The sequence below is a fragment of the Neovison vison genome, chromosome 8, assembly GCF_020171115.1.
Source record: "Neovison vison isolate M4711 chromosome 8, ASM_NN_V1, whole genome shotgun sequence".
NCBI lineage: Eukaryota > Metazoa > Chordata > Mammalia > Carnivora > Mustelidae > Neogale > Neogale vison.
This window is the reverse complement of record NC_058098.1, coordinates 132,982,081-133,008,700: the sequence shown is the minus strand read 5'-3', so window position 1 is coordinate 133,008,700 and position 26,620 is coordinate 132,982,081. Positions and strand designations below refer to the sequence as shown.

At 39.1% G+C, this 26,620-nt stretch overlaps 1 protein-coding gene across 2 annotated transcripts in view; it reads right to left on the bottom strand.

The window, feature by feature from the left end:
* The window catches only part of NBAS (NBAS subunit of NRZ tethering complex), a 322,741-nt gene that overhangs the window by 210,403 nt on the left and 85,718 nt on the right, over positions 1-26,620 (bottom strand). For both annotated transcript variants that reach the window (XM_044262053.1, XM_044262054.1), the window contains exons 17-21: positions 24,316-24,467; positions 22,689-22,829; positions 22,352-22,430; positions 16,551-16,655; positions 15,775-15,911 (exon numbers count right to left, since the gene is read on the bottom strand). In XM_044262053.1, coding sequence (XP_044117988.1) covers positions 15,775-15,911; positions 16,551-16,655; positions 22,352-22,430; positions 22,689-22,829; positions 24,316-24,467 — 614 coding nt within the window. The remainder of the gene's footprint in view (positions 1-15,774; positions 15,912-16,550; positions 16,656-22,351; positions 22,431-22,688; positions 22,830-24,315; positions 24,468-26,620) is intronic.

Genomic DNA, 26,620 nt, shown 5'->3' with positions numbered 1-26,620 from the left:
ACAGCATTCACCTCACTGCTGCTGTGGTGTTTGCAGGCGAGTCATGCCAAGCGGGGCCTCTTTACCCCTGCAGGAGCTAACTGACAGAAGAGGCTCAGCAAAATGATTCAGTCAAGTAATTCAGCATGCTCCTTTCAAAAAGGAAGCTTTGTATGACGCTAACTTTAAAAAAAAAAACTCCTCAAAAAGAAAAAAAGAGAAAAATTTACACTTCAGAAACTAAGTTGTATAGTGGCAATAGGAAGAAAAAGAAGTGGATTGAAATTATTTAAAAAGAATTTTTAAAAATTATAAATTCAGCATTTAATCTCATCCAAATGGGTAGAAAAGAAGTTTGATTCATGGCAGGCATATTTACAATGTTGTCTTTAATTGACTCAATCAGTGTGGTGATTCTTAGAGGAAAAACAACTGAAACCCTCTATCATATTCCCGGGTAAAGCTTACCTGACTCTCTTCCACATTATTAAGCTTTGTATGTACTCCCGTTACTGCTATCACTGCACAGAATTATGGATGGTTCCCAACTTAGAATGGTTCAGTTTACAATTTTTTACTCTACAACAGCATGAAAGGGATATGCATTCGTAGAAACTGTACTTTCAATTTTGGAGTCAGATCTTTGCCTGGACTAGTATTACACGCTATGATATGGTCTCACAATGCTGGACAGCGGCAATGAGCCATGGCTTCCAGTCAGCCATGTGACAGACCACTAAGGACAACACCCAATTTACTTACAACCCTTCTGTAATCATATAACCATTCTATTTTCCACTTTCAGTACAGTATTCAATAAATTACCTAAGATCCTCACCACTTTATTATAAAATAGGCTTTGTGCTAAATGATTTTGCATAATTGTAGGTTAGTATTATGAACATGTTTAAGGTAGGCTAAGCTAAGCTATGATATTCAGTAGGATAGGTGTACCAAATGAACTTTCAACTTAGTATTTTCAACAATGGATTTATCAAGATATAATCCCATCATAAGTCACATAAGATATGTATAATTATTTATTTGTGTCTTGTTCCTTTATTAAACTAGATGCTCCTTCAAAGTCTGAGTCATTTTTATACTCTTACAGCAATACCTGGCATTCATTTAAACCCTGCTAAATACTTACTGGATGGACAGATGGATGGATAGATGGATGAACTGAAGGACTGAAGAAGAAAAAACAAACTAGTAAACAAAAACAACCACTAAACCACAGGGGATGTACAGCTCAAGATTGATATGCTTTTTCTGTAGCTAAAGATTTAGACAATGTGCTTTAGGGTTTGTTTAAATTTTTCTGATTTAAAATTTCTGAAATGGGCTGTACAATCTCCAACCGTAGACCCATGGCAACAGCAACAGTGCAGATGCCGTATACCGCAGGTGGCTCCATGCCCGTGTGTGAACACACAGAAGCACAGAGAAATGAGAAAGGTCCGGAGCTTTAGATAAACAAAGAAGCACAAAAGGTGGTTTGCCCTAAGACACTGCGGTACAAAATCTTTTTACCACCATGAGTTTTTTGGATCTAGGCCAAATTACACTGTAGACAATAGACAATGGCCAACTAAAGAAACGAAAATCCCAGAAATGAAGACAGAGAGACTCTGATGTCAATTCCACAGGCTGTGGTTGGGAAGACAATGAATGGTCTAAGTATCTGTGGTGCAAGGAATTCTAACACATCTCTACTGCTGATGAAGTTCAAAGTTAAATTAGAGATTGCAGGAAGAGAAAGAAAGCAAAGCATTAGAGAATTTGAAGGAAATGGGTCTAATTATGTTTAAGTATAGATTCCTACTGCCTAACCAACACTCATTCACACAATCAGAAACAAGGAGGACAGGAAGGACACAGGAAGATGAGAAGGATTTGACCCTGGAATAAAAAAACGGGCTCAAGATTGTCTTTAACAAGACGCAATATCAAATCATTAGCCCTATAACTGCATTGCTGGATCATTTGCTATGGTTTTCAAATCAAGGAAACCCTTTACAAATTAATTTTACTCATTATAAATTAAGAAATTCACTTAGATCAACTTCACAGAGAAGCCAATCTTATAGGAGACAGAGACACACACATACACACAAACACACACACACACACTTCACAGAGAAGCCAACCTTATAGGAGACGGAGACACACATACACACACACACACACACACACACACAGTGTGATGAAATAAACAATGCATTATGGGAAAGGAAAAAATAGGTTCCATAACAACAGTGATAGGAACTCAGCTAGTGAGATGAACAAACCTGCATGTCTGGCATCCAGTAAAAAATACCAGGTATACAAAAAAGCAGGAAATTATGGCCCATAACCGGGAGAATTATCAATTTCTTAAACCAGATCCAGAAACACCAATACATGATATAGAAATAGAAAATATTTTAAAAGTCCAAACCTCACTCCTAGGAAGGAGAACTCAGCCACTCAGATGAAAACACACCAATGGCATTAAGGGCAGAAATGGCAGAAGCAAAGAGTAGTCAAGTTTACAAAAGACATAGTAATAGAAACTATCCAAAATGAAAAGCAGAAAACGACTAGAAAAAAAAAAGAATTGTAGTAAGTCAAGAGCAAGTGACTAGCACACATGTAAGTGATGGTCCAGGAAAGAGTGTGTGTATTAAGGCGGGGAGATAGGGGGAGATAAAAAATACTGGAAGAAATAATTGGCATGAATTTCCTAAATTCGGTGTAGATTCAAAGAAGTCAATAAGCAGCAATGAGAATAAACACGAAGAAAACCACATCAAGGTGCATCGCAATCCAAAAGCTCAAAACTAGTTACAAAGAAAATCTTAAAAACAAAGAAAATAAGACACACGATGGCAAGAGAAACGGTAAGAATGACAACCAGCCTCATGGAGGACAATGGAAGACGACAGCGGAGTGACACCTCTGAAGAACTAAAAGGATAAAAATGACAGCCTAGAATCCTATACTCAGCAAAAGTATTTTCCAAAACAAAGGCAAAACAAAGACTTCTTCAGGCATACAAAAGCAGAGAATGCATCGCCAGCAGACTAGTCCTAAAAGAGATGCCAAAGAAAGCCTTTCAGACAGAACAAAACTGATACCAGATAAAAATCTGGACCTACAAAAGGCAATGAACAGCAGTGGAAATGTGCAAGTACAAAGCACATTTTTAATTTTTTTAAAAGTTACTGATTAAAGCAGAAATGATAAAAGTGTATGGTGGAGTTCATAACATACGTAAAAGTTAAGTGGAAGCCAAAAATCATTCAAAAGCCAGCAGAGAGATAAATGGAAAAACACTGGGGCAAGGTCGTTACATTATACATGAAGTTCTACTACATTATTTGAAGGTAGACTGTGATAAGTTAAAGACCTATGCTGTAAACACTAGGGTAAGCACCAAAAGAAAAAAAAGGGGGGGATGGCTAATAATCCAATAAAGGAGATTAAATAAAATTTTAAGAATAACCAATTCAAAAGAAGGCAGCAAAAGAGAAAAAGGCAAACAATGAATAAATTGAATAAATGATAAACAAATACCAAGATGGTCATCTTTGAATGGAACCATACTAAACTATGCACCATATATAAATAGCCAAAGTATGACAACATAGAGGCAGAGATTACCAGATTAAGTAGCAAGATTCAATTACAGTTAACCCCTGACCAACATTGGGTTGAACTATGTGGCTCCACTTATACACAGATTTCTTTTTCCTATAAATACAATTCAGTACTGCAATTGTTTTCTCTTCCTTATGATCTTTTAATAACATTTTTATTTCCCTAGCCTACTTTACTGTAAGAATACAATATGTAATACATAAAACATATGTGTTAATTGATTGTTTATGTTATTGGTAAATTCCGGTCAATGGCAGGCTATTCTTAGTTAAGCTCTAGGGGAATCAAAAGTTACACATGGATTTTTGACTGCACTGGGGGGTCAGTACCCCTAACACCCACATTGTTCAAGGACCTATTGTACATTTTCTATAAGAAACACACTTTAAATATAAAAAGACAAAATGCCAATGTACATCCAGCATTAGAAAAGTATTTAATTTGAAAGACAACATAAATCCGAACTCTGCTGAGAGGTAAGAATAGTTAATTAGGCTTTTCCAGAGTTTAGGCGAAATAACCCACACAGGCCACTCCAATTCTTTTACAAACAAAACTAAGCTGTGGCGTCAGAAGACAGGGAAGTGGTCCTCTTGGATGAGGGGACAATGAGAGGGTAAACAGGTCAGGGTATAAGGGACGCTGATAATATCATTCTACTTCAACTCCTTCACAAATTCACCAAATTGTACATTCACGGTTTATTCATTTTCTTGTATACAGAATTCAATATGAAGCGAAAATAAAACCTTTAAAAATGCATTCGAAATAAGGTTCACTATGCAACCCCCTGATTGATCATCTGGAACCACAGGCACCTGATCCCAGGAAAGGGGAGCTGTCCCAGAGGAGCATCACCGCATCACTGTCGTCGGGACGGATATTCCCTATCCTAATTTTACATTTTATTCCTTCATCAGTCTCTTATAAGTCTCCTTAATGTGCTTGCACTAGAAGATATCTGTGACATGACACCATGGACACTGGTGGCTGCCGCCACGCCCTGCCATACCCTCAGCTACTCTAACCACTGGCGGACACCGGACGCCACCTCCATGCTCCAAACAGTGGTAGGGGACATCGCTCACGTTACTCGAGCGTCAGGATACCTCCCCAATGTCCCATCCCACACATGAAGAAACTCAAGTTTAGAGAAGCTAAATGACTTCCCAAATGTAACACATTTGGGAAAGTATCAGTTAGCTAGCAAAGTATCATGACCAAGACACACACCCGTGTTTTTGAAGAAAAGCCTTTGTTTTCCTAGAGTACCACTGTCCACTTCTCTGCCTCAAACAGATGGAGATACCATGTCACGTGATCCCAACATTTACATAAGTCATGGAGTTTTTTTCCTACAGTTATTACATATAGTATCAAAACTTCTGGGATTAAAAATTGGGTACATATGGAGGTCAAAACATTCCTTAAAATAATGCATGGATTTTGTGTATGAAATACGAATTTGATTCTTATTAGAATTTTTCTTATTACAAATGCAATATTTAAACAGGCTTGTCTATATCAGAAATTGGGAAAGTGTCTCACAGGGTTATTTATATGTTAATTAAATATAGTGTGATAAAGAGATTCACTGCTGTTACAGACAAGTATTTACATATTAATGAAATCTTGACTAGAAAAGACATTGTGTGATCAAGAAGAATTATAGGGACTATTTCCCTATGGGAATTCAACCATTCAGAAGATGTTATAATCTACTTAAGGATCACATGTTCAGAATTATTGGGCAAGGTACTTAAAGTTTGGAGGAAAATGAATAAGTTAAGAAAAATCTCATCTCCATGAAAAGAGTATCATTTGTACCATGAGGTAATGCTGAATCTAGTAACAGATTTTTTGGAGAGTTCATTAATTTAAAAAACAAGTACCCTCTCAATCTTAATTTCAAGTAAAATCAGAAACTTTGAACCGCATTAAGCCATATTAAAAACATTTGACAGTGTTACATATACACTAAAATGACAGTGCAATTAAAATTATTTTTTAAAATAACTCCCTATTTCAACATATTATTTCTACTAATGTCTCTCATGTTTTTGCCCTGAAAGCAGGACAACAATCCTTTTCCTATTTATCCCTTAAATATGCTATGAGAATTAAATGTGAAACATAAAATTGGTTCATATATTTTTTAAAAAATTCCATACTCAAAAGAGAAAATGAACAAATCAGTACACCTTCATTTCTTTAGTATTTCTCAGATACTAAATACATAACAAATATCAGTATCAACATACTTTCCAAAGCCATAAAAAAATCCTCGAAATAAAATTCATTTCCACCTTCTTAATCAAAGAAATTACCCTAAATGCATTTTGTGGCTTTATATAAATAGAAAGACAAGAACTAATTGAGTCAAGATCTAACAGGCCCATAATGCCAGGAGACAAGCAAACCAATTATCCCAGTGCCAGCTCCAGACCCTGCTCCCAGACAGTTGAGGCCATTAGCTTTTCTTTTCTGATCCAAACACCAGGTTAGTCTTGGATTCGGAAACCGCCAACATAGCCCATTTTGGAAAGTACTCTCTACACTCCTCTCCCCACAGAAGGCCAAATACTTATTCCAAGCCTAAAATACAAACCAATTTATTGCTCTTTGTTTGCAGCAGTTCAGAAATAAACTGCACATATGGGAATTGAATTTTGATTAGATAACTAATCAACTTTTCAATTTTAAAGGGAAAAGAAACACTTTTATTTTTCTCTTGAGAATCAAACAAGTGAATGCAATGCCCCAATTTTTTCCATAATTACTTCATCATCCAGGCTACAGTTTAGGCGATATTTCCATTACAACAACAAAATTACAATGGGAATGACCAATAGGATGACCAACAGAGGCTGCTTTTTAACAATTTCAGAGAAGAAAAAGAAATCTTTATGAACAGGAGTAGGCTACATAAAAACATAAAGAAAACCAGATTCCTGATTGTTTACTGGGAATCCTGTGCATTAATTCATTTCATTTCAACTAACAAATTCACTGAGAACATCTTTTGTCCAGGTGAAGACTGAGTGGGTAAAACAACTTCATGTTAAATATTCAGACGAGGGTGCCTGGGTGGCTCAGTTGTTAGGCATCTACCCTCAGTCCAGGTCATGAGCCCAGAGTCCTTGGGTCGAGCCCCATATCAGGCTCTCTGCTCAACGGGAAGCCTGCTTCTCCCTCTCCCACTTCCCCTGCTTGTGTTCCCTCTCTCACTGTGTCTCTATCAAAACAATAAATAAAACCTTGGGGCGTCCGGGTGGCTCAGTGGGTTAAAGCCTCTGCCTTCAGCTCAGGTCATGATCCCAGGGTCCTGGGATCCAGCCCCCCATCGGGCTCTCTGCTCAGCAAGGAGCCTGCTTCCTCCTGCTGAGAGCCCTCCTCTCTCTCTCTGCCTGCCTCTCTGCCTACTTGTGATCTCTGTCTGTCAAATAAATAAATTCAATCTTTTAAATAAATAAATAAATAAAATCTAAATCAGTAAGTAAATAGATGACTCTTTCCTCCTCAAACTTCCCAATATCAAAAATCACACTCAACTTTCAACATCTAAAGCAAACTTTCCCTCTTCTAAGAAGGCTTTCCTGATTTATCTCCTTTGTAACAGAAAGTAACCTCTCCCATCTCCAAACCTACCTGTATTTGTCCTATATCATGTATTTTAAAGATAGTTTTCTCTGACCTAACCTGCCTGGTATCTTCCCTACTACATTTATCTGATGACAGGGACCACATCTGACTCCCATCACACAATCTCAAATGCCTCCTCCATCTTCTTCAAACTGTTCTTTCTGTGAAAATGAAATAAAATAAAGCAATATAGAAATGCTTTAATCTTTAAATCAGTTCCAGAGGTACTCGTGATTTGTTATAAATTTCACTTAAAAAAGATTAAAATTCAAAAATCAGCATCTGCTTTCAAAGAAACATTAATATGTTTCTTATGGGGGAGAAACGTCAGAATATCCCTAAAACTATGAAACTTAGCCACCATTAATTGATTCTGGTACAGTCTTCTGTTGCTCTTCAAGGAAAATAAACAAAACTTTACAGCTTGGATTTAAAAGCCGCTTAGGGTCAACTCTGACTTCAACGAAAACATAGTTCAAATTATTTCTTTAAAAAAAAAAAAAGATCACCAACTAATGTAAAATTTCAAAGCATCAACAATTTGAAACTGAAGTGTAGTATAAAGTAAACCTCTACCTAATCTTTCCATTATGAAGAATGGGAACAAAGGATATCAAAGGATATCATCTGATTATCAAAGGATAAATTATTTATTACTGATTAAAGTTACAAGAGATGGGGCACCTGGGCGGCTCAGTGGGTTAAGCCTCTGCCTTCTGCTCAGGTCATGATCTCAGGGTCCTGGGATCTCAGCCTCTGCTCAGCAGGGAGCCTGCTTGCCCCTCTGCCTACTAGTGATCTCTCTGTCAAATAAATAAATAAAATCTTTTAAAAAATAAAATAAAATAAAGTTATAAGAGAAAATCAATTTGACTGAAATCAAATTCGTCCTACTGAGAATTTTAATAAAATACATATTGATGCTTTGCTATTTTAGGACATAAATTTTATGTTGTTGTAATTATAGAAAAAGACTCTATATTTGGCTACTCAAACCCAAGATTTAGAAAACAAGATGTTAGAGGAGATACCAGAAGTTCCATTCAGTTTGTACGCCCTCTTTACCACCAAGAGATGAAGAAAAGGTTTTCCACAGGAAGTTAGGCAATAATGGTAACCTTGCATGTCAAACTAGAATTCATCTTCATCCTTTACTTCATTTGGGAAGTACTTTTGCAGCATCAACAGAAAAATGACCCACAGATGGCAAGCCACTCTAAATTTTATTTAATCATAATATTAATTTTACTGAAAGTGTATTACACCTTGAGGATATTAGGCTAAGTGAAATAAGAGAGCCACAAAAAGACAAACGCCTCCACTTCTCGGAGGCCCCTAGAGTGGACGGTTTCATCCAGACCCGAAGCAGAATGGTGCTGGTCAGGGGCTGGGTTGAGGGGAGCATAGGGAGTTGTTAATGGGCACAGAGTTTCAGCTTCACAAGATAAAGAGTTCTGGAAACTGGCTGAACAAGGTCAATGTATTTACTGTTGAACTGTATGCTGAAAAACGGTTAAAAATGGTAAATTTAATGTTATGTGTTTTTTACAATTAAAATTTTTTCTAAAAACATAAAAAGTTTAGAATGGCCACATGGTCTTAACCATCCCTGCACTTAACAGAGCCAAAAAAAAAAAAAAAAAAAAGCAAATCCAAAAATAGGACCTACAATGCACAAAAGACATATTCATTCTGAATCAAACTGCTAAAGAACACAGTTAGTTTAAACCCTGCTGCATTATCAAGTGGGGCAGAGCGCTCCACAAAGGGATTACGGCTAGGAAAAGCAGGTGATTCAGGGTTAGCAAGGGAATAAAATGCCAGGGACAAACATGTGTTACAGCATGCGTGGCGCAAAGAGGACCCGGGTCTACAGGTCATGGGGAGAAATGCTTCTGCCAGTCATGCAATCCATCGTACTGTTTTGCAGTGTTGCTCTCAATGAACGCAGGTGAAAGAAAGCGCTTTCTATTTCTATGCTCTAGAGAAAGGGCAGTTCCTAAATAGGCCGGTAGGTAGGCTGACATCCTCCATGATCTAAACAGCGAATGACTTAATGTCTTTTACTCACCCCTTGTGATTTTTAGCCTTAATGGGATGCCACATAAATTACTGTGGAGCTGAAGGCAGAGAATGATTAGAAGTCAACAAATAATTCTCGCAATCACAAACTCAGAAAAGAAACAAACATCTGCAACACACTTTCATGGTTCACACAAGTATAATCCCATCTGCATGTTACAGCACGCTTTTCAAACTTTCAATCACCAAATAATCTTACTGAACTCAGATATTTACAAGCAAACAAACTGCCAAGTTACTACCATAATAGCTTGTCTAGGACCAGGGCAAATATCTCCTGGATATTTGACTTCCATCAATCCAGTTTTATCACTTACAATTATAAAATATTTTAAATATTGCAATATCCCCAAATACACTAAAAAATGCAATATTTCCTTACTGATGTGGAAATAATCCAGGAATATAAATATGAGTGTCAATTTTCATTATCTAGCAAACATAGGTGTCAAAGAATTTCCTGACTGACATATATGTACAGCAGAGTTTATTTCCACATATTAAAAATAAATGAAATCCAAATGCAATGTGGTATCCTAGTCTGGATTCAGAAACAGAAAAAGGGTATTAGCAGAAAAACTAATTATATCCAAATAAATCTGTCATTTACTTAACTATTGTGTAGTATGTTCCACTATACTTTTTTGAGGGTGCAAATTTGTTCAGATGATACATACATATGAGGGAACAATCTGACCATAACAATAACACAAATTTCACATTTGCTGACACCCAATTGCATCCATAACAAATGTTGTGCACGCAGAAAAACAAACCCAGCCACGTCGAGTTACGGGTGCAGGGTCACCCAAACATCTACCAGCAAGCTCAGTTTCCAGAATGTGTTAGGAAGCCCCTCCCCCATCCACAGCTGGTGGCACAACTTTTCTCTGAATTTCTTACCACCCCATTTCCTCCATTCCCCAATAACGCACGAGTACAACTCTTCCAACACCCACTTCCACGTACAGTGTCGAAGGGCTTTAAGGTAAGTGCCATATTTTAGTATTTGGATGTCTGTTACCCATGTAACACATGTAAAAATATGTGAGGACTTTCATTTAGGTTCCTAACTTTGTTTCACCGAACAAAGCTTTTGAGTGCTGGACCATTAATCCCGCTTTTCCCATCAGTGCCATGGTTTTCACTGCAAGGTTCTGCATAGCCAGTAATCGTTAGAGGAGTGCCTATGGCATGTTCTAGCAGAACTGACTACTCCAGTGACAGTGTCTTCGTTTTGACAAATGTGCTATGATTATATGGGAAGAAAGGGGAAGCCCAGTGAAGGGTATCTGGAAACACCCTATATTCTCCATTCCACTTTTCTACAGTTATAAAATTATTCCAATAAGAAACTTTAAAACAGTAAGCATAGGAAGTAGAGAAAGCCAAGGCTCAACTACAAGGTTCTGCATTAACCACGACTGCTAACACTTACGGAACATTTACTTGATGCCACGCACTGTTCTCAGTGTTGTATAAACACTGACTCATTAGGCATTCGCACAATGCAGAGAGGCAGGTGGTACAATCATGCCCATCTGACAAGTGAGAGGGCTGAGGTGCAAATAAGAAAGGGTATCCAAAAAACACAGTCTAGACACCTTGGTTCTAGAATCAAAGCTCTTACTCTGATCCTACTTCAACAGTCAACTGTTCAAAATTTACAACTTTTTAAACTAGGTGACTTCCACCATTCTAGAAAGATTCTACAATAGGAAAAGAGGCATAAAATAAAAAAATTAAATAATCTTTCTAAAACACGCCATAAATTCAAAAAAACCCTTTTATAAAAACCTATGAGCAAAAATTGTGGAAGCTAATGTAGTAAGAAATATCACCTTTGTACTTCAACTAAAACAGTCCACTAGAATATGAAGTATTCACATTTTATAGCAACAACAAATGATAGATAGCTAAGAAAAGACGTATCGTCTATGATAGAAAATGTAATTTCAAAGTTTTACAAAAACTTGCTCATATTTCATCATTGTCCAACACACATGATAATTTAAGAGTGACAATATCACACACAAAATTAACACATGCCACAGAAGTCTCCCAGCAATCACACTCATCAAATTTGGTTCAAACAAAACCGCAAACTTTGGGTAAATGCCAAAGAGAAAGTTCTGCCTACAGAATCTCAACACGGGGCAAGTAAAAGGCCACTTTGTTGATGTAACTTACTATTACCTCTCAAGATATTACATGGCTTGGACTCTAAAATGCAAAACCCTACCTACCCTCCCATGTACACTCTACACAGTGAACAAGACACAAGGTCCTTTCCTTATGGATCTGCTACTCATTCATTCATTTATTCACTCAACAAGTGGTTACTGAGTACCTACAACGTGCCAGGCGATCTTCTAAATGCGGCAAGGGCTAAGGAAGGGAAGAAAACACAAGTGGGAAGTAGATAACAAGATAAGTAAATAGAACTCAAACTAAGGTAGTGGTGATAAAATCTAGGAAGAAAATAAGGCAGGAAAGGAGAATTTAAAGTAAGGGTAAAATCATTAAATAGGGTGGCCAAGGGAGATGAGACAGAGTAGAGAGGACAAACAACCATAGTCTGTTAGGTGTGCGTACGGGGAAGAAACACCTGCTCAGGGCGCAAGCAGTGGGAGGGAGCGAGGCTAGGGAACGAGAGTGGTCAGAGAAGGAGACTGACCTGTGAGAGGAGATGCAGAAGAAGTAAGAGGCCTGGTCACCCGAACATATGGGAGAAGGGCGCACCAGGCAGGAGGCATAGTGGCCACGAGGCACCAGGGGTGGCAGCAGGCATGGCATGGTCCTGGGCGGAGGGGAGGAAACGCGGGACTGGACATACCATCCTAAGGGTAAGCTGAAGACCGGGCAGAGTTCACAGCCACGCTGCCTCTGGGAGCCATACACTTCGAGGTGGGTACCTGGTGTCAAACCATCTACCCATCTAACAGATCACTGAAAAGTCATTTCTTGCAAAATACAAGTGGAGGGGCTGACAGGCTGATAAAGCGGGATGACACGGCGCAGCTGCTGCGCAGTATTACGCTCTGAGAAAATCGAGCATGTGTACAGAAAGTTCTACCGTCCCTGAAGGCACTAAATGAGGAAGAGAAACTAGTTTTCAAACAATGCAACTGAAGAGGCTTTAAAAAAAAAAAAAGGCAGAAAAGGCTGCAGATGTATTTAGAGTCTTTTCAATTCTTATTTCTTCTCAGTTTGAAAGCACGATGCTGAATGCAGGAAATTCTCTTGCTGCCTCAAACATACCTGATTAATTCCTGCTAAAGAGAAAGCATGTTTTCCTCACTTCAGAATCCCTCCCACAGAGCCAGGCACACAAAGAGCCCAGCTCCCCGTGGGGGGGGCGAGAGCACTGCTGTTCCAACAGACAGACACTTTGTGCTGCTCTGACTTGAAAGTGATTGGAAAATAAATACCAAGTATCCGAAGAAGAATAAATTTCCTCAAAAAGGAAATGATTTCTATAAATAGGTCTTACTGATCCACGCATCCATTAGAATGAAACTTCAAGCCGGGCAAGAGTCAGGCTTTAACCCTAAGATAGCACTGGACTCAGGAATTAAGGCCATCGGAGCCTCAGTGAGACACTACCCAGGGCACCTCCATCGTTAGAGGTAAGAAGTCTATTCTGTTTTCCTTTCTTCGGGACAGCCTTTGACCTCTCTTGTAAATGGACACAAGGGAGCCCTAATTGACCCAGCCAGCAAACATTTTCAGAGACTCAACTACACAAGCACCACCCTAGGCCATGAGAATCCAAAAATTTGGAGGAGATGGTCTCCACCTTAAAGAGTTAGTTTTGGGTTAAGGAAAAAAGGAAACAAGGGCACCTGGGTGGCTCAGTGGTTAAACTGCTGCCTTCGGCTCGGGTTATGGTCTCCGGGTCCTGGGATTGAGTCCCACATCAGGCTCTCTGCTCGGCGGGGGGGGGGGGGGGGGGGCGGGGCCTGCTTCCCTCCCTCCCCCTCTCTCTCTCTCTCTCTCTCTGCCTGTCTCTCTGCCTACTTGTGATCTCTCTCTCTGTCAAATAAATAAATAAAATCTTAAAAAAAAAACAAACAACAGAAACAAGAGGGAGAAAAGCTGAACTAAAAATGACTAACTAAAAACACACTGTAAAAGGGTTATAGTACAAGAACAAAGAATGATGAAAATACAGGAAAAGGAGTAAGTGTATGGAAGACCTCACAGAAGAAGCTACGCCTGAAACGTAACCACGGGTTTGCTTTGCAGCCACATAAAATCATAAGGAGACAGACATTACTGTTATAACCTACTGTTGTTCCTCATTCTTTCTAATTAGAGCAAAACTAGACTCAATGAGACTTTCTTGAGAAACAAAAATCTTTATTTCCTTAATGCGTTAAAATGAATATAAAGACTCCTAAAAAACCAGTCTTTTCAAAATTTGTCTAAGCAACATATCCCAACATGATGATTCTGAATAACCTTATCTTCTATTACCCTCTGCTATAATATGGTATAGTTCAAGTATTTGTCACAATTTAAGTTGGTTACAACAGCCAGTAAAGGAAGCATAGGGCATTCAGAGATAACCCAGCACTGGGCCTTGTAAAACTATTTTGCATACCAATTGTGAAATCTCAGAAAATCATATGTTTATCTAAGCAGTCATCAGGAGACAATAACCACAATGAACTCAAATTTGAGAACAGATTACCTTTAAAAAAAAGAAACTTCAAGAGATGATAGCTCTCCCCCCCCTTTAAAAAAGACCCCAGTCTTTTTTAAGAGAAAGCCCTTCTCTATACTAACAATTTATAGTGGAAAAAAGTCATTTATATTCAGATTAGATCTATTTTGCAGAGAGCAAGAAAACAATAAAATTATATTCAAAAATACCTATGAATATACATTCACAAAATACATTTTACATATCACATAAGGATATAAAAGAAATCATATGAAAATGAAGAGCACCTTAAACTTCTTTTTGTTCACTTTTATCATGACAAAGACTTTTTGTTAGTACCAAGAGTAGTACAAAATGAGGAATTTAGAACTTGTTTTTTGAGTTTCCTGATCTACAACTACAAACAAATAGAAGTTGCAAATCTTGGCCGTACTTTATACTGAGTCACTACTAAACCTCTGTAAATCTCAGTTCTCGGTAATAAGAGGGATAATACCAGAAGTAGAAACCACATACACCTATGTAGGAAATACCTACTGATTACTCTATAAATGTTCATCCTCACCATCGATACCCAAGCCTACAAATAGGATAGTGCGTGGGGGTGACAGGGGAGAAAGAAGGAAGCTGAATGATCCCCTAAATTCCAGTAACATCCCCTTAAAAGAGTTAAGTTGCCAGTACCTAAAATTTGTAACAATGATTTCAACTGGAATGGTCCTAATCTCTTCGAGCGTTTTAAGATCATGGGCGGACTTCGTAGATCAATTCACACGTTACTCAACATACGCAACACGAACAAGTAGCACAGGGACCGGCAATTCAAGGTAAAGATAAGCAAACTCAAAAAAACCCCAAAAGGATATAAATCATGCAAATCAGTGACTGAGCCACATTTACTAGTAGACGTAAAAGTCTCACATTTACTGACCTAGTTCACTCTTTGGATGTAAAAGGTCACGGTGAATACTCTTGCCTTTGACCTCATGCAGTAAGGGACAAGCGGAGTATCCTTCACACTCCTCTCGGCCTCAGGCCTGGAGCTAATAGGCTACCTACCCATTCTGAGCTAGGCACGGAGGCAAATTTATTCTCTTTCCTTCATTCTCATGAAGAAACCTTCTGGCCTCCACAAGCCTACTGGGTGATACAATGAGGACCACTGAACTTAGAGTCTATGTCCCACACCGTGACCCAATTCTCAAATAGCCTTGAACTGAGATAAAGAGCATCAGTCCAATTAATAATTAAGAACTTTGATTTCCCATTTGTCTTTCTCCCACTACAATTTCACAGGGGGGAAACAGTTATTAAGAGTCAAGATTCAGACGTTTCTGAGTCCCCTGGACCTACCACCTGATATTTTCAAAACTACTTCATTTCTAAAAGATCTAATTCACAGACAGTTATCCTAAAAAGTGTTCTTAACCAAAAAAAAAAAAAAAGAAAGAAAAAAAACACAAAAACAAAAACAACTGTTCTAACCATAAAAACATATGGAGCACACACCAGGAAAATCAGAAGGCCTTCATTAAAAAAATAAAAAGTAAGGTTCATGTTCATTAGTTAAGGTGATCCTCCTATGCTAGACACATTTTGGCTTAGAGATCATTTAAAAATAAGTTAGAAATAATTTTATAATCAGAAAAAAGTTTAAAGAGATTACTTTAAAATTAATTTTAATTCAAATTATATAGCATGAAACAAAAAACTGTTATGATTTAAAAAGAAGGTAAAATTCAGTAAACCCAGTCACATACCAAGCTTCAGGCAGCAAAACAGAATATTCATGTGGAGAAGTGGTCTCTGGGAAGTTAGAGAGAATGGCAAGGCGATGAGGAAGCAGGTCTGATCCATGATAAGTGAACAGAATTTCTAGGGCTTGTACGTTACTTTCCTGTACAAACAGCAAGGGGTAAGTTTCCATTGTAAGCCTTAGAAATAAAGGAATAACTTTGTAGGACAACATTCAGACTCCTAAAAGTAACTTTTTATGCAGTTCTGATTTAAGGTACTTTGAAATATTTCTAATTCTTTGTATTCTGCATCACATTTCTCAACCTAGTGTCATAAAAATCACTTACTTTTAAAAGTCAGAATGATGAATAAACACTTTTTAAAATTTTATTTATTTGAGAGAGAGAGAGAAAGACTCTGAGCACGGCAAGGGGCAGACAGAGAGGGAGAAACAGACTTTCTGAGGACTCAGGGCTCGATCCCAGGTCTCTGAGATCATGACCTGAGCCAAAGTCAGAAGCTTAACCAACTAAGCCACCCAGGTGCCCCTGCCTTTTTTTTTTAAAGATTTATTTATTTGCCAGAGAGAGAGAGAGAGAGAGAGAGCGAGCATGAATGGGGGAGGGGCAGAGAGACAATGAATAAACATTTTTAAAAATATAATTCCATCTTCTCTACATTAATATTAAAACAAAAAAATGAAATGATGGTAAATGCATGCAATAACATTAACTGTGCGGCTCAGAGATTTAGAAAGTGTTAATAACCATAATTATTTTATTTACAAAAAAGAAATTACCCGAGCATAAGTTCTTGCTGAGAGAACAATATTCTGATTTCTGAACTTCTTAAAGAATTCAGCATCATATCTCTGTTCAGATGCATGAGGCACTCCTAGGATTTCCTGAGGGGAAACAGCGACTTCATAATGAAAAGGCTTTTAAATATGGGTGACAAGAAAATATTAAAAACCTTTACAACTCTGCCTCCCTAAATAAATAAGCCTTGAATTAATTAAACTATCAACTGTTAACTGAAGTAGTACATCTGCATTCTTGCCTTTATTTTGAAAATAGCTGTATTTATAAATACTGTTAATTAAAAAAAAATTAAGAAGTAAATGAAATGGGCAGTAAAAAATCAATTACATTATGACAACCAAAACCCACCACCTGCTGAAAACAAGTAAGCCACCATTATACATGGCAGTGCAGTATGAACACCTGCATTAACTTCACGGCTGCTGGTGATCGATGTAAAATGCAGCCTGAACCATTCATTCGTTCAACAAATATTTACTGAGCGTCTACTATGCACTAGGGGCACTATGACAGGCAGCAGTGATGCCATGAGCAGGACACATTTCCTGCCCTCCAAACTGCTTAAAATCTAGTGGGAGCAAGCAGGCACACAGGAACAGGCAAAGGGAAACACACAGGAGAGTACTATAAAACTGGTCCTGGGAAGATGGGGAAGGCTTCCGGGGGGTGCCCCAAAGCTGGGACATAAAACACAAACAGGATGGCCATGGCAACTGCAAGTAAGGATCTGCCCACGGCAATGTATGACATAGGGCTCGTTGTCTGTCATGCTTAATGCTGAACCCCAGATCCCCAGCAGTCTGCTTTTCATATAATAAGTAACCAACAACTACTTATTGACTGAATTAATTTACTGAGGTAGGAGAGAGACAAGGAGGAGGTGTGAAGGAGGTGGGCGGGAGGGAGGCATTGAGAAGGTCGCTTGCAAATATGCTAGGCTTGGAACTCAAGCACATCTAGAAGGAGTCACCCAGAAGGCAGGTGGCTAGATCAAGAGTTCTGGAGCGAGGTGAGTCACATACATGCCACACTTAGTAACAACACAGAAGTGAGTATGATTTCAAGGGAGATCAAGTTGAATGAAAACAGCCTTAAGGAGCAACATCATTTAAAGGATCAACCCAAAAGGAAAAAAAATAAAAGGGTTGGGATGTGGTGGAGGACAAGGGAAGGTCAGGAATAGGCATCTGAAAAGCAAAGCAAATGAAGCAGGAGCTGGAAAAGCAGAGAAGTAAGGGCAGGAGGGGGTAGGGGGTGCTGTTTAACACATATTCATGGAAATCAAGGAAGAAAACATTTCAAAAATGTTCTCAGTTCCCAGACTCCCCATCCACAAAAACCGTTCCCTTTGTCCCACCCCAATTATGCATCCTACCAGCTCCCTAGCTCTTTATGGTCACCCGAAGGAAGTCTGGGACATCTCCATGTCCAACAATGGATTCTTGAGCAACTGATCCTTTCTCCACCCCCCAGCTCAACCCAACACATGGCATTCCAGCAATTCCTCAATGTCACTGAGACATCCGGCCCACTGACCCTACATTTTTCACCTGCTCTCTCCTCCAAGTCTCTTATCCCTTCCAACCAGCTTAGTCCCTGGTCCACCATTCAGAGATTTCTTTAATCCCTTGCTTCTTTCCCTTCATCATACTCACCTGGCAAAACCTCATCCTTAATCCAAGGCAACTAAGAACCCTGATTACAAGGTACCAGGAGTCTGAAAAAATACCACAAAATCAAGCTGACAATTCTCATTTCAAGATCTCAGCACAGCTGGAATCCTGATGCAAACGAACCAACTGTAAAACCATCTATGAGGTGACTAGGGAAATCTGAACATGAAGTGGATAGGAGAGGATATTAGGGAACTGCTACTAATTTTCTTAGAAATAATAATGTTATTGGGTTATTTTTTAATTCTTTACCAGTTACAGACACATAAGTATTTATGGGTGAAATGATAAGATGTCTAGGATTTGCTTTAAAACAACCAGCTGAAAGAAAAGGCAGGAGTGGAGAGTAAAAGATACAAGATTCACAAAATGGTTGAACTGGGCAGTGAGTACACCCGGGTTCATTATACTCTTCTGCATCCTTTAAGGAAGGTTGGCCATTTTATAAATTCAATTCAAATCTGCCGTCCCTCCATGGTACTACATTTCCCTAACAAGTTTTCTCCCCTATTCTGTTAGAAACTTTTCCACCGTTCTTTCATTCTTTCCAGACCTCCAACACTTATCCTGTCGCCATTCTCAACTGAAAACTTGCTTCACGCACTCTAACGGACACTGTTAGATGGGATACTCCCATCTATTTCCCACCCACTGAAACCGCACATCTACCTGCATCTCTACCAACAGGATTTCCTTCCTTCCGCTACAACAGAAAAATTATAACCATCTGCTCCCCAAACCCTGTTCATGCTCCAAATCCCATTTCTATAATCATGCCATTATCGCCTCTTTCTCCTGTTGGATAAATTCCTCCTCACCCTCCGCTGCTTCCTTCCCATTAGCATACAAACAATACTTCTTTCTTCTACCAGAAAAAAAAAAAAAAAAAAACTCTTAAATTCACATACATTATCTTCTTGGCGCCTTGAAACAAAACTTCCAGGAGGAGCTGCCTACAATCACTGTCTCCCCTTACCCACGTCCTGTTCTTCCCTAAACTCACTCCACCTCCTGCAGTTCAAGTCCACTCCTCACGCTGCATGAGAGACCTTTCAAATGTGGCCAGAAACTGTCCTAACCCCCTCTTCTCCCTTCCGTCTGTGCTGTGCTCCCTGGCAGCCCAGCTCCCCCAACCAGCTCACTTAGTCAGGAACACCCCAACCCCTTTCTTCATACATTATCAGCGCAGGCTAATGAATCCAGCAGACCTTGTTGTGAATTCCTGCTTTCTCCTTAAGCAAATCACTTTCCTTCTCTAAGCCTCAGCTTTCATATCCATAACACTAGAAGGAAAACACTACCTGCCTGAAAGACTGCTGGGAAATAATCCGGATTCAGTACCCAGCGCAGTGGCCTACAAACAGTAAGTCCTCAACAAACGTGCTGGTATTTAAGGTAGTCTCTTACCTATCAATTGCCTCAACAAATATTTGCTGAGCTCCTCAAGAAGCCAGGTACCTGTCTGAGCTTGGGGATACAGCAGCCACCAAGACACCTTTCTGGAGCTTTTGCTCCCATGTCTGCCTTAGAGCAGCACTCCCCAGTCCCCTAAATTTACCTGCTTTTTTTTTTTTTTAGGACTAGTTGGGATGGCACTTCCTATATAGTGTCTTCTAGGACATCCCCAGGAAAAACGGAATGCCCTTCTCCACCACGTTCTTTCCTAAGTTCTTCACACGTAATTGTCACCATTTAGTACCTACATAATGTGGACTCCAGGACACTTCCTTGTTCTTCTCTCCACCTCCAGCGCTGCCATGATGGCTGGTACCTACCGGGCACTTGTGTCACATAGAAATGAATCCACTTTTATCTAATTTATCACAGGATTCATAAAATAAGCTTGCCTCAGGATTAAAATGCAATGCCTATCTCTACTACTATCTAGCTGATGAGCTACCGTGTCTGAACATCTTCATTTTTAAGTTTTAACAGCCAAATTCATCAACTTCACCTACTTCTCGAAAGCCTAGTTAGCCTAATTCTCCAAGAAAGTGGGCTCAAAAAATACTTTAAACCAGGCACTAGTGAACATACTTCCAACTGTCAAATAGGGAAACAGCAATTCGATAACTGAAGGGGAATGAAAGAAAATTAACTGAATAGTCAAACTCTGAACATTTCATGAAACTCTTCAAGATCTCAAATCAATAAAATTTAGTAAAACAAAGGCTAAGACAACGTAATAAACCCTATCTGTACTGCCTTCTGCAGCTCATAACATGCTTTTATATATTACCTCAAAATAAAACTCCAATACAGTAAAACAATAGGCTTTAAAATAACAGGACCATCCAACAATCAAACTAGATAAAAGTATTAAAAAATTTTTGCAACTTATTTGTATAACTATCATGTTTTCTAGTAACCATAAACAGCCCTCTTTTATCAGTGGTATTTTGTTTGAAAACACTTATTTTATTAGCAGGTAGGAAATCAAATGCTTTTAGATTTGCCTATAGGCATTAGAAGTACTAAATATCTCCATTATTCTGGGGACAAGCATCATAATATTAGAGGTCACATTACTGAGCACCTGCTGTGTGCCATTACCAAGAGCCGAGAGAGCTGTTTCCGCAGAAAGGAGGACTAACACAGATGGAGGAAGTAATCTGCAAGTGAAGTCAAACTTTAAAAAAGTTAGAAATTTATATCAATTTCTGGGTAATGTCAGCTGTGAGGGTCATGTGAAAAAGCAGCCTAAACTATGTATTTCTCCTGAAATATCTTTAACAACATCTGAATGTTGGAAACAGTATTTGTGTTCCTAAAGAAATAAAAATAAAGTATACCTTTTTTAAAGTTCAAGTGTCTCCATGAAAAAATGTTCATCATCACTAGGCATCACAGAGATTCAAATCAAAACCACATTGAGATACCACCTTATACCAATCAGAATGGCCAAAATCAACAAGACAATAAACAAGTGTTGGAGAGGATGTGGAGAAAGGGAAACCCTCTTACACTGTTGGTGGGAATGCAAGTTGGTGTAGCCACTTTGGAAAATAGTGTGGAGACTCCGTAAGAAATTAAAAATAGAGTTACCCTATGACCCTGCAATTGCGCTACTGGGTATTTACCCCAAAGATACATATGTAGTGAAAAGAAGGGCCATCTGTACCCCAATGTTTATAGCAGCAATGGGCACGGTCGCCAAACTGGGGAAAGAACCAAGATGCCCTTCAACGGACGAATGGATAAAGAAGATGTGGTCCATATACACTATGGAGTATTATGCCTCCATCAGAAAGGAAGAATACCCAACTTTTGGGTCAACAGGGATGGGACTGGAGGAGATTATGCTGAGTGAAATAAGTCAAGCAGAGAGAGTCAATTATCATATGGTTTCGCTTATTTGTGGAGCATAAGGAATAACACGGAGGATATGGGGAGATGGAGAGAAGACAGTTGGGGGAAATCGGAGGGGGAGATGAACCATGAGAGACTGTGGACTCTGAGGAACTGAGGGTTCTGGAGGGGAGATGGGTGGAAGGTTGGGTGAGCCTGGTGGTGGATATTATGGAGGGCATATTTTGCATGGAGCACTGGGTGTGATGCAAAAGCAATGAATTCTGGAACACTGAAAAGAAATTTTAAAAATAAATTAAAATAAAAAATTAAAAAAAAAACAACAAAAAAAATAAAGTTGAAGTGTCTCATTTTGGCCATAATTAGGACCAAAGTTCAACCAACTAAATTCAATGCACTAGCAAATCACTAAAATAAAATGAGTCAGAAATATTCATATTAGGATTACTAAAACCCAGTGTATACCGAAATTCAGTCCTGGAGACAGCTATATGCCATAACCTTAAAATCAAAATGTAAAATCAAAGTAAATAAAAAGCATCACATACCTAGAAAACACAGATACACTGAAATGGCTAAAGTGTTTCTGCTCCCTAGACTAACATGATTTCTGCCTTCCACGGTCTCTTAATTTTTACCAAAGCAGTTATATAAGAGAAACTGCTTCTGCACAAAATGAATTTTTCCCAAAACATACATAGTTAAAAAGATCAAGAACGTCAGATACTAGGGCAGCAGTATCATTTATAATGATAGACTGAATAAACCTAATTGGTTTGATTAAAACTACTCCTTACCTCATAGGTTGCAAGCCGATCTAAGTAGGTTAGTAATTTCCGTCTACAGCGGCAGAGTTCCTTTTGTTCCAGAGTTAACCTGTTGTGAATAGCTGTGTTAGGCCACTTACATTAACACAGAAGCGCACTTCTCTATGAATTAGAACAGAATAAAAATAACAATGTTCCTCTGAGCCCCAAACTGACAGAACAGTACACAAAAGCACAAGAGTAAAATAACACCAACTGCGTTTGGTTTGCCTTGCTGGAATAATTCACAGCAATTGATCCTCATGAAGAGCACACTTAAGTGACCAGTTATTTTTAAGAAAGTACCAAACAGTCATAAATCATTTACTTTGCGAAGTTCACTAATTTAAGTAGTTCTCGTCTCTTGTTGATCTTTTTCTCCTTTTTATTCCTGGCAGGCTCTTCACTGGGTGGTGACAGCTCCTCATAGGGGATGTTGTCAATGTCTACTTCACCAGGCAATGTAAATCTGGAAGGAAAAAAAAAAAACAACCCAAAGCTATTAGTGAAAGCTGCTTTCCCCCACTCGGGCTGATTTTATCACTAAGTTGCTCTCCATAGAAACAGAAAGAACCAACTATTTGAAAGAAAGCTTTTGTATTGCAAGGAATGTGATTCACTCATTATAACCACAGGATGGGCAAAAAAGTCATCACTAATAGTCATATACAATAATTTTAGTATCATGGCAATGAGAACTACTTCGGAAAACATGTGAGGTTTATACTTATCCAATGTGAAACAGCCCATCGAGAAAATGCTGCCCAGAGTTTACAGTCGGAATCACTTCTATTTAAGGTTTCAAAATGGTTTACTTAAAAGATAAATAAATAGGGGCTCCTGGGTGGCTCAGTGGGTTAAGCGTCTGTCTTCGGCTCAGGTCATAATCCCCGCGTCCTGGGATCAAGCCCAGCTCCATACTCACCAGGGAGTCTGCTTCTCCCTCTCCCTCTGCCCCTCCCTCTGCTCACTCTTGTGCACGCTCACTCTCTCTCAAATGAATACAAATCTTAAAAATAAATAAAATAGGGCGCCTAGGTGGCTCAGTGGGTTAAGCCGCTGCCTTCGGCTCAGGTCATGATCTCAGGGTCCTGGGATCGAGTCCCGCATCGGGCTCTCTGCTCAGCGGGGAGCCTGCTTCCTCCTCTCTCTCTGCCTGCCCCTCTGCCTACTTGTAATCTCTCTCTGTCAAATAAATAAATAAATAAATAATCTTTAAAAAAAATAAATAAAATAAATGAATAAATAAAAGTAAAATAAATTTATGAGGTGCCTGGCTAGCTTGGTCCATAGAACATGGGACTCTTGATCATGGGGCCATGAGTTGAAGCCCCACACTGCGCATGGAGATTACTGAAAATTAATTAATTAAAGTACAAAAAAACAAGGTCTGAAAATGACAATCAACGTCAGTCTCATGTACAGTACTTACTTGTTAAATATATCATCACACTTACATCTTTAAAAAATTCCAAATGTCTAACAAGCTATGACTCCTGTCAAATAACTTTACTATTATTATCGACAGACATTTGTGCGGTACTTACAAGTTTACGAAGTGCTTTCCTAAGACACACGATTTAATCACTCGAATTCTCTAAAGGAGGTAGGAAGCCAAGACAAACAAAATGAATGAAGCTCACGCTTGCCAAAGGGGTGCTGCTGACTGGGAAGCCCTCCCAGGTAAGTGCCTTTAGCCCACAGCTAGAAACTGCCAGCATCCGATAAAGGTCTGTAGAATCTGCTCTTTTCTTAGCATCAAGCTATCATACATACACACATTTAACTCAAAGGAAAGAAAGCTGTGACCTCAGATAAGAGGAGCATTGATCGAAGGCAACTGTCTCATTACAGGATAACCTAAATAAAGAAAAGTTTACCCTCTGCCATGCCTCGGCTTTAATATTTTCACAAAGTCACCTTTACTCTTGGATCCCGATCTTTCTATGACCCACCTGCCGTCGTCGGCTCCTCTCCCTATGGCCACCAGAGCCTCCAGGTCTGTGCCTTTCAGTCCGTACTGAAGCAGCTCCTTCGCAGCATCCACATTTTCAGGAACTCTTTCCAAACACTCATGGAGAACCCAGGATCGTTTCTTTATTTTGCTCTGGATACAAATAAAAGACAGCGGCATTAAAGAACCCAGGACATCTGATAGCATAGGACAACTGCCTTCCAGAATCATAAAGCTAGACCTAAGGAAGTACAGCTACCCTAGCCCTTAGCCACAGGTAGCTGCTAGAGAAGCTTGACAGGAAAAAGCTAATTCCCTAATGGTCACTGGGATGAGATACAGACAATGAGATTCCTACAGTTTTCTTTTTTTCTTCTACTGAAACACAAAGTTCAGGACTCCTTCAGGAACATAAAAAAGATCTACCCAAATTTTTACAGCTGCTTATTAGTTTGCATTTGGGCTATCTAACAGAGTAGAAGAGCAAGCAGAAAAGCAAGATAAGACATAGCCTATTATAACGAACATGCTGCACTTTGAAACAAAACTAATGAGGCACAGGGCATCAACGTTCTAGATGTACTTGACCATGAGATGTAACACAAAGTGTAGATGATAATTTCATCATAAAAGCCATGATGTGTTATTCTTTGGGAAGACCAAGGGCCCATTCCTCCCTCCCAACTGCTTCCTCCAACTCCATCCAAAATCCCTGACTTAGCCTCTTCCAAGAAAGGGTCATTGTGGTTATAAATTTTAAGTAAGATTTGACTCTTACCCTGCCTGCATTCCTTTATACATTCCATTCCATCAGTTCTTTCCTCATATGCCTCTTAACTCATTTTCCCTTCCCCAGGTCTACGGCCTCCATACCAGTCCATACCAGGCGTCATCACCACATGACGCCTAGGACATCTTTGCCTTAGTAGGGTTTCCCACCTTAGTAGGGTTTCCCACCTTAGTAGGGTTTCCCACCAACACTCCCCCTCCATGCCAGTCCATCTTCTATACCATCTACTTCTGTGCCTCCAGAGTCAAAAATCCATAACACTTCTCCATTACCCTAAGGATAAAAAGCCTAAGTCATCACAAGTCTTCCACATCCTTCAGAACCCAAGTCAATGTATCTTCTAATCATATTTTCCAAAGTTCCCTGCTGTTGAGTATCTGATGCGGCAGATGGGTTGACTTGCAGAGCTCATAAGGGGGCCAGGTGCTAATGTAGACATGAAACGATGATTATGACAAATTTAGTCGATGTCCCAAGTCATGCTCACTTCCTTTGAATTTGTTCATACCATTTGTCCCATAAAGAATAGCTTCCTCTCTTCTAATTCCAGGATGCCTGTTCTGAAGTCTCTCAAATCTACTCAGCCTTCCAGAACCACTGGGTCTAAGATGATTGCTACTTTCACTGGGTTCCCACAGCCTTTATCTGGAATCTTCTTTATAGTTATTTATATTTTAGACATGAATCTTATCAGAAAGATTATAAGCTCCCTAAAAGGGAAGGCCAATTTATGCTTCTCCTGTGCTCCTTTCGCCTTCTCTCGCCTAGTACTTTTACTCTTAATTGCCTACTTACGTAGCTGAATTAGGTATTTCTCCCAATAAAAAATGTACTTGCTTTGTCTCTCTTAACACCTGTCAGCTCCTTCAGGGACCAATATTGTCCTTTACTGTGTTCCAGAAAAAGCCCTGAATGGGTACACATAAACTCACAACTCACTGTCCTGAGTCACAAAATAAAGATAATACAGCTTTGGTGTTCTGATCTTCTAAAGGAAATACAAGCAACTTCTTCCTTTATTTCATTACTTCTCATGCTCTCTCTTCTCTGGTGTCTTAGTTATTAACAGTTTGTCTTTCGATTTGGTTGAAGCATTAACTTCTTACTTAAAACTTTCTCACATTATTATGATGTTATTTTTAATTACTCAGGTACATTAGTTTTATGTACAAAATTGTACATAAATGTATATACAATTATGTATAATGTACAATTATCATGAAATTTCCCCAACATTTCTTAGATCTTCCTAAATGCAAAGGCATTTTCCTTTTTTAACGTCACATGAGAAGTCATGCCCTCTTTAAAACATGCCATAAATCTAACTGTGCCTCACAAAGGTGCCAAGGGTTCCAATACACAGGCTACGTAACAAATTTAACCCAGGCAGCGGGCAGTAGGAAGAGTCCAGCTGCAAGATTTAAACAAAGAAAGCAAATTTGGCAAGCCTGATATGTCAAATATCTAATGCCTCTCAGCTTCAAGAGCTCTCCTCATGGCCAGTCATGGGATGGAC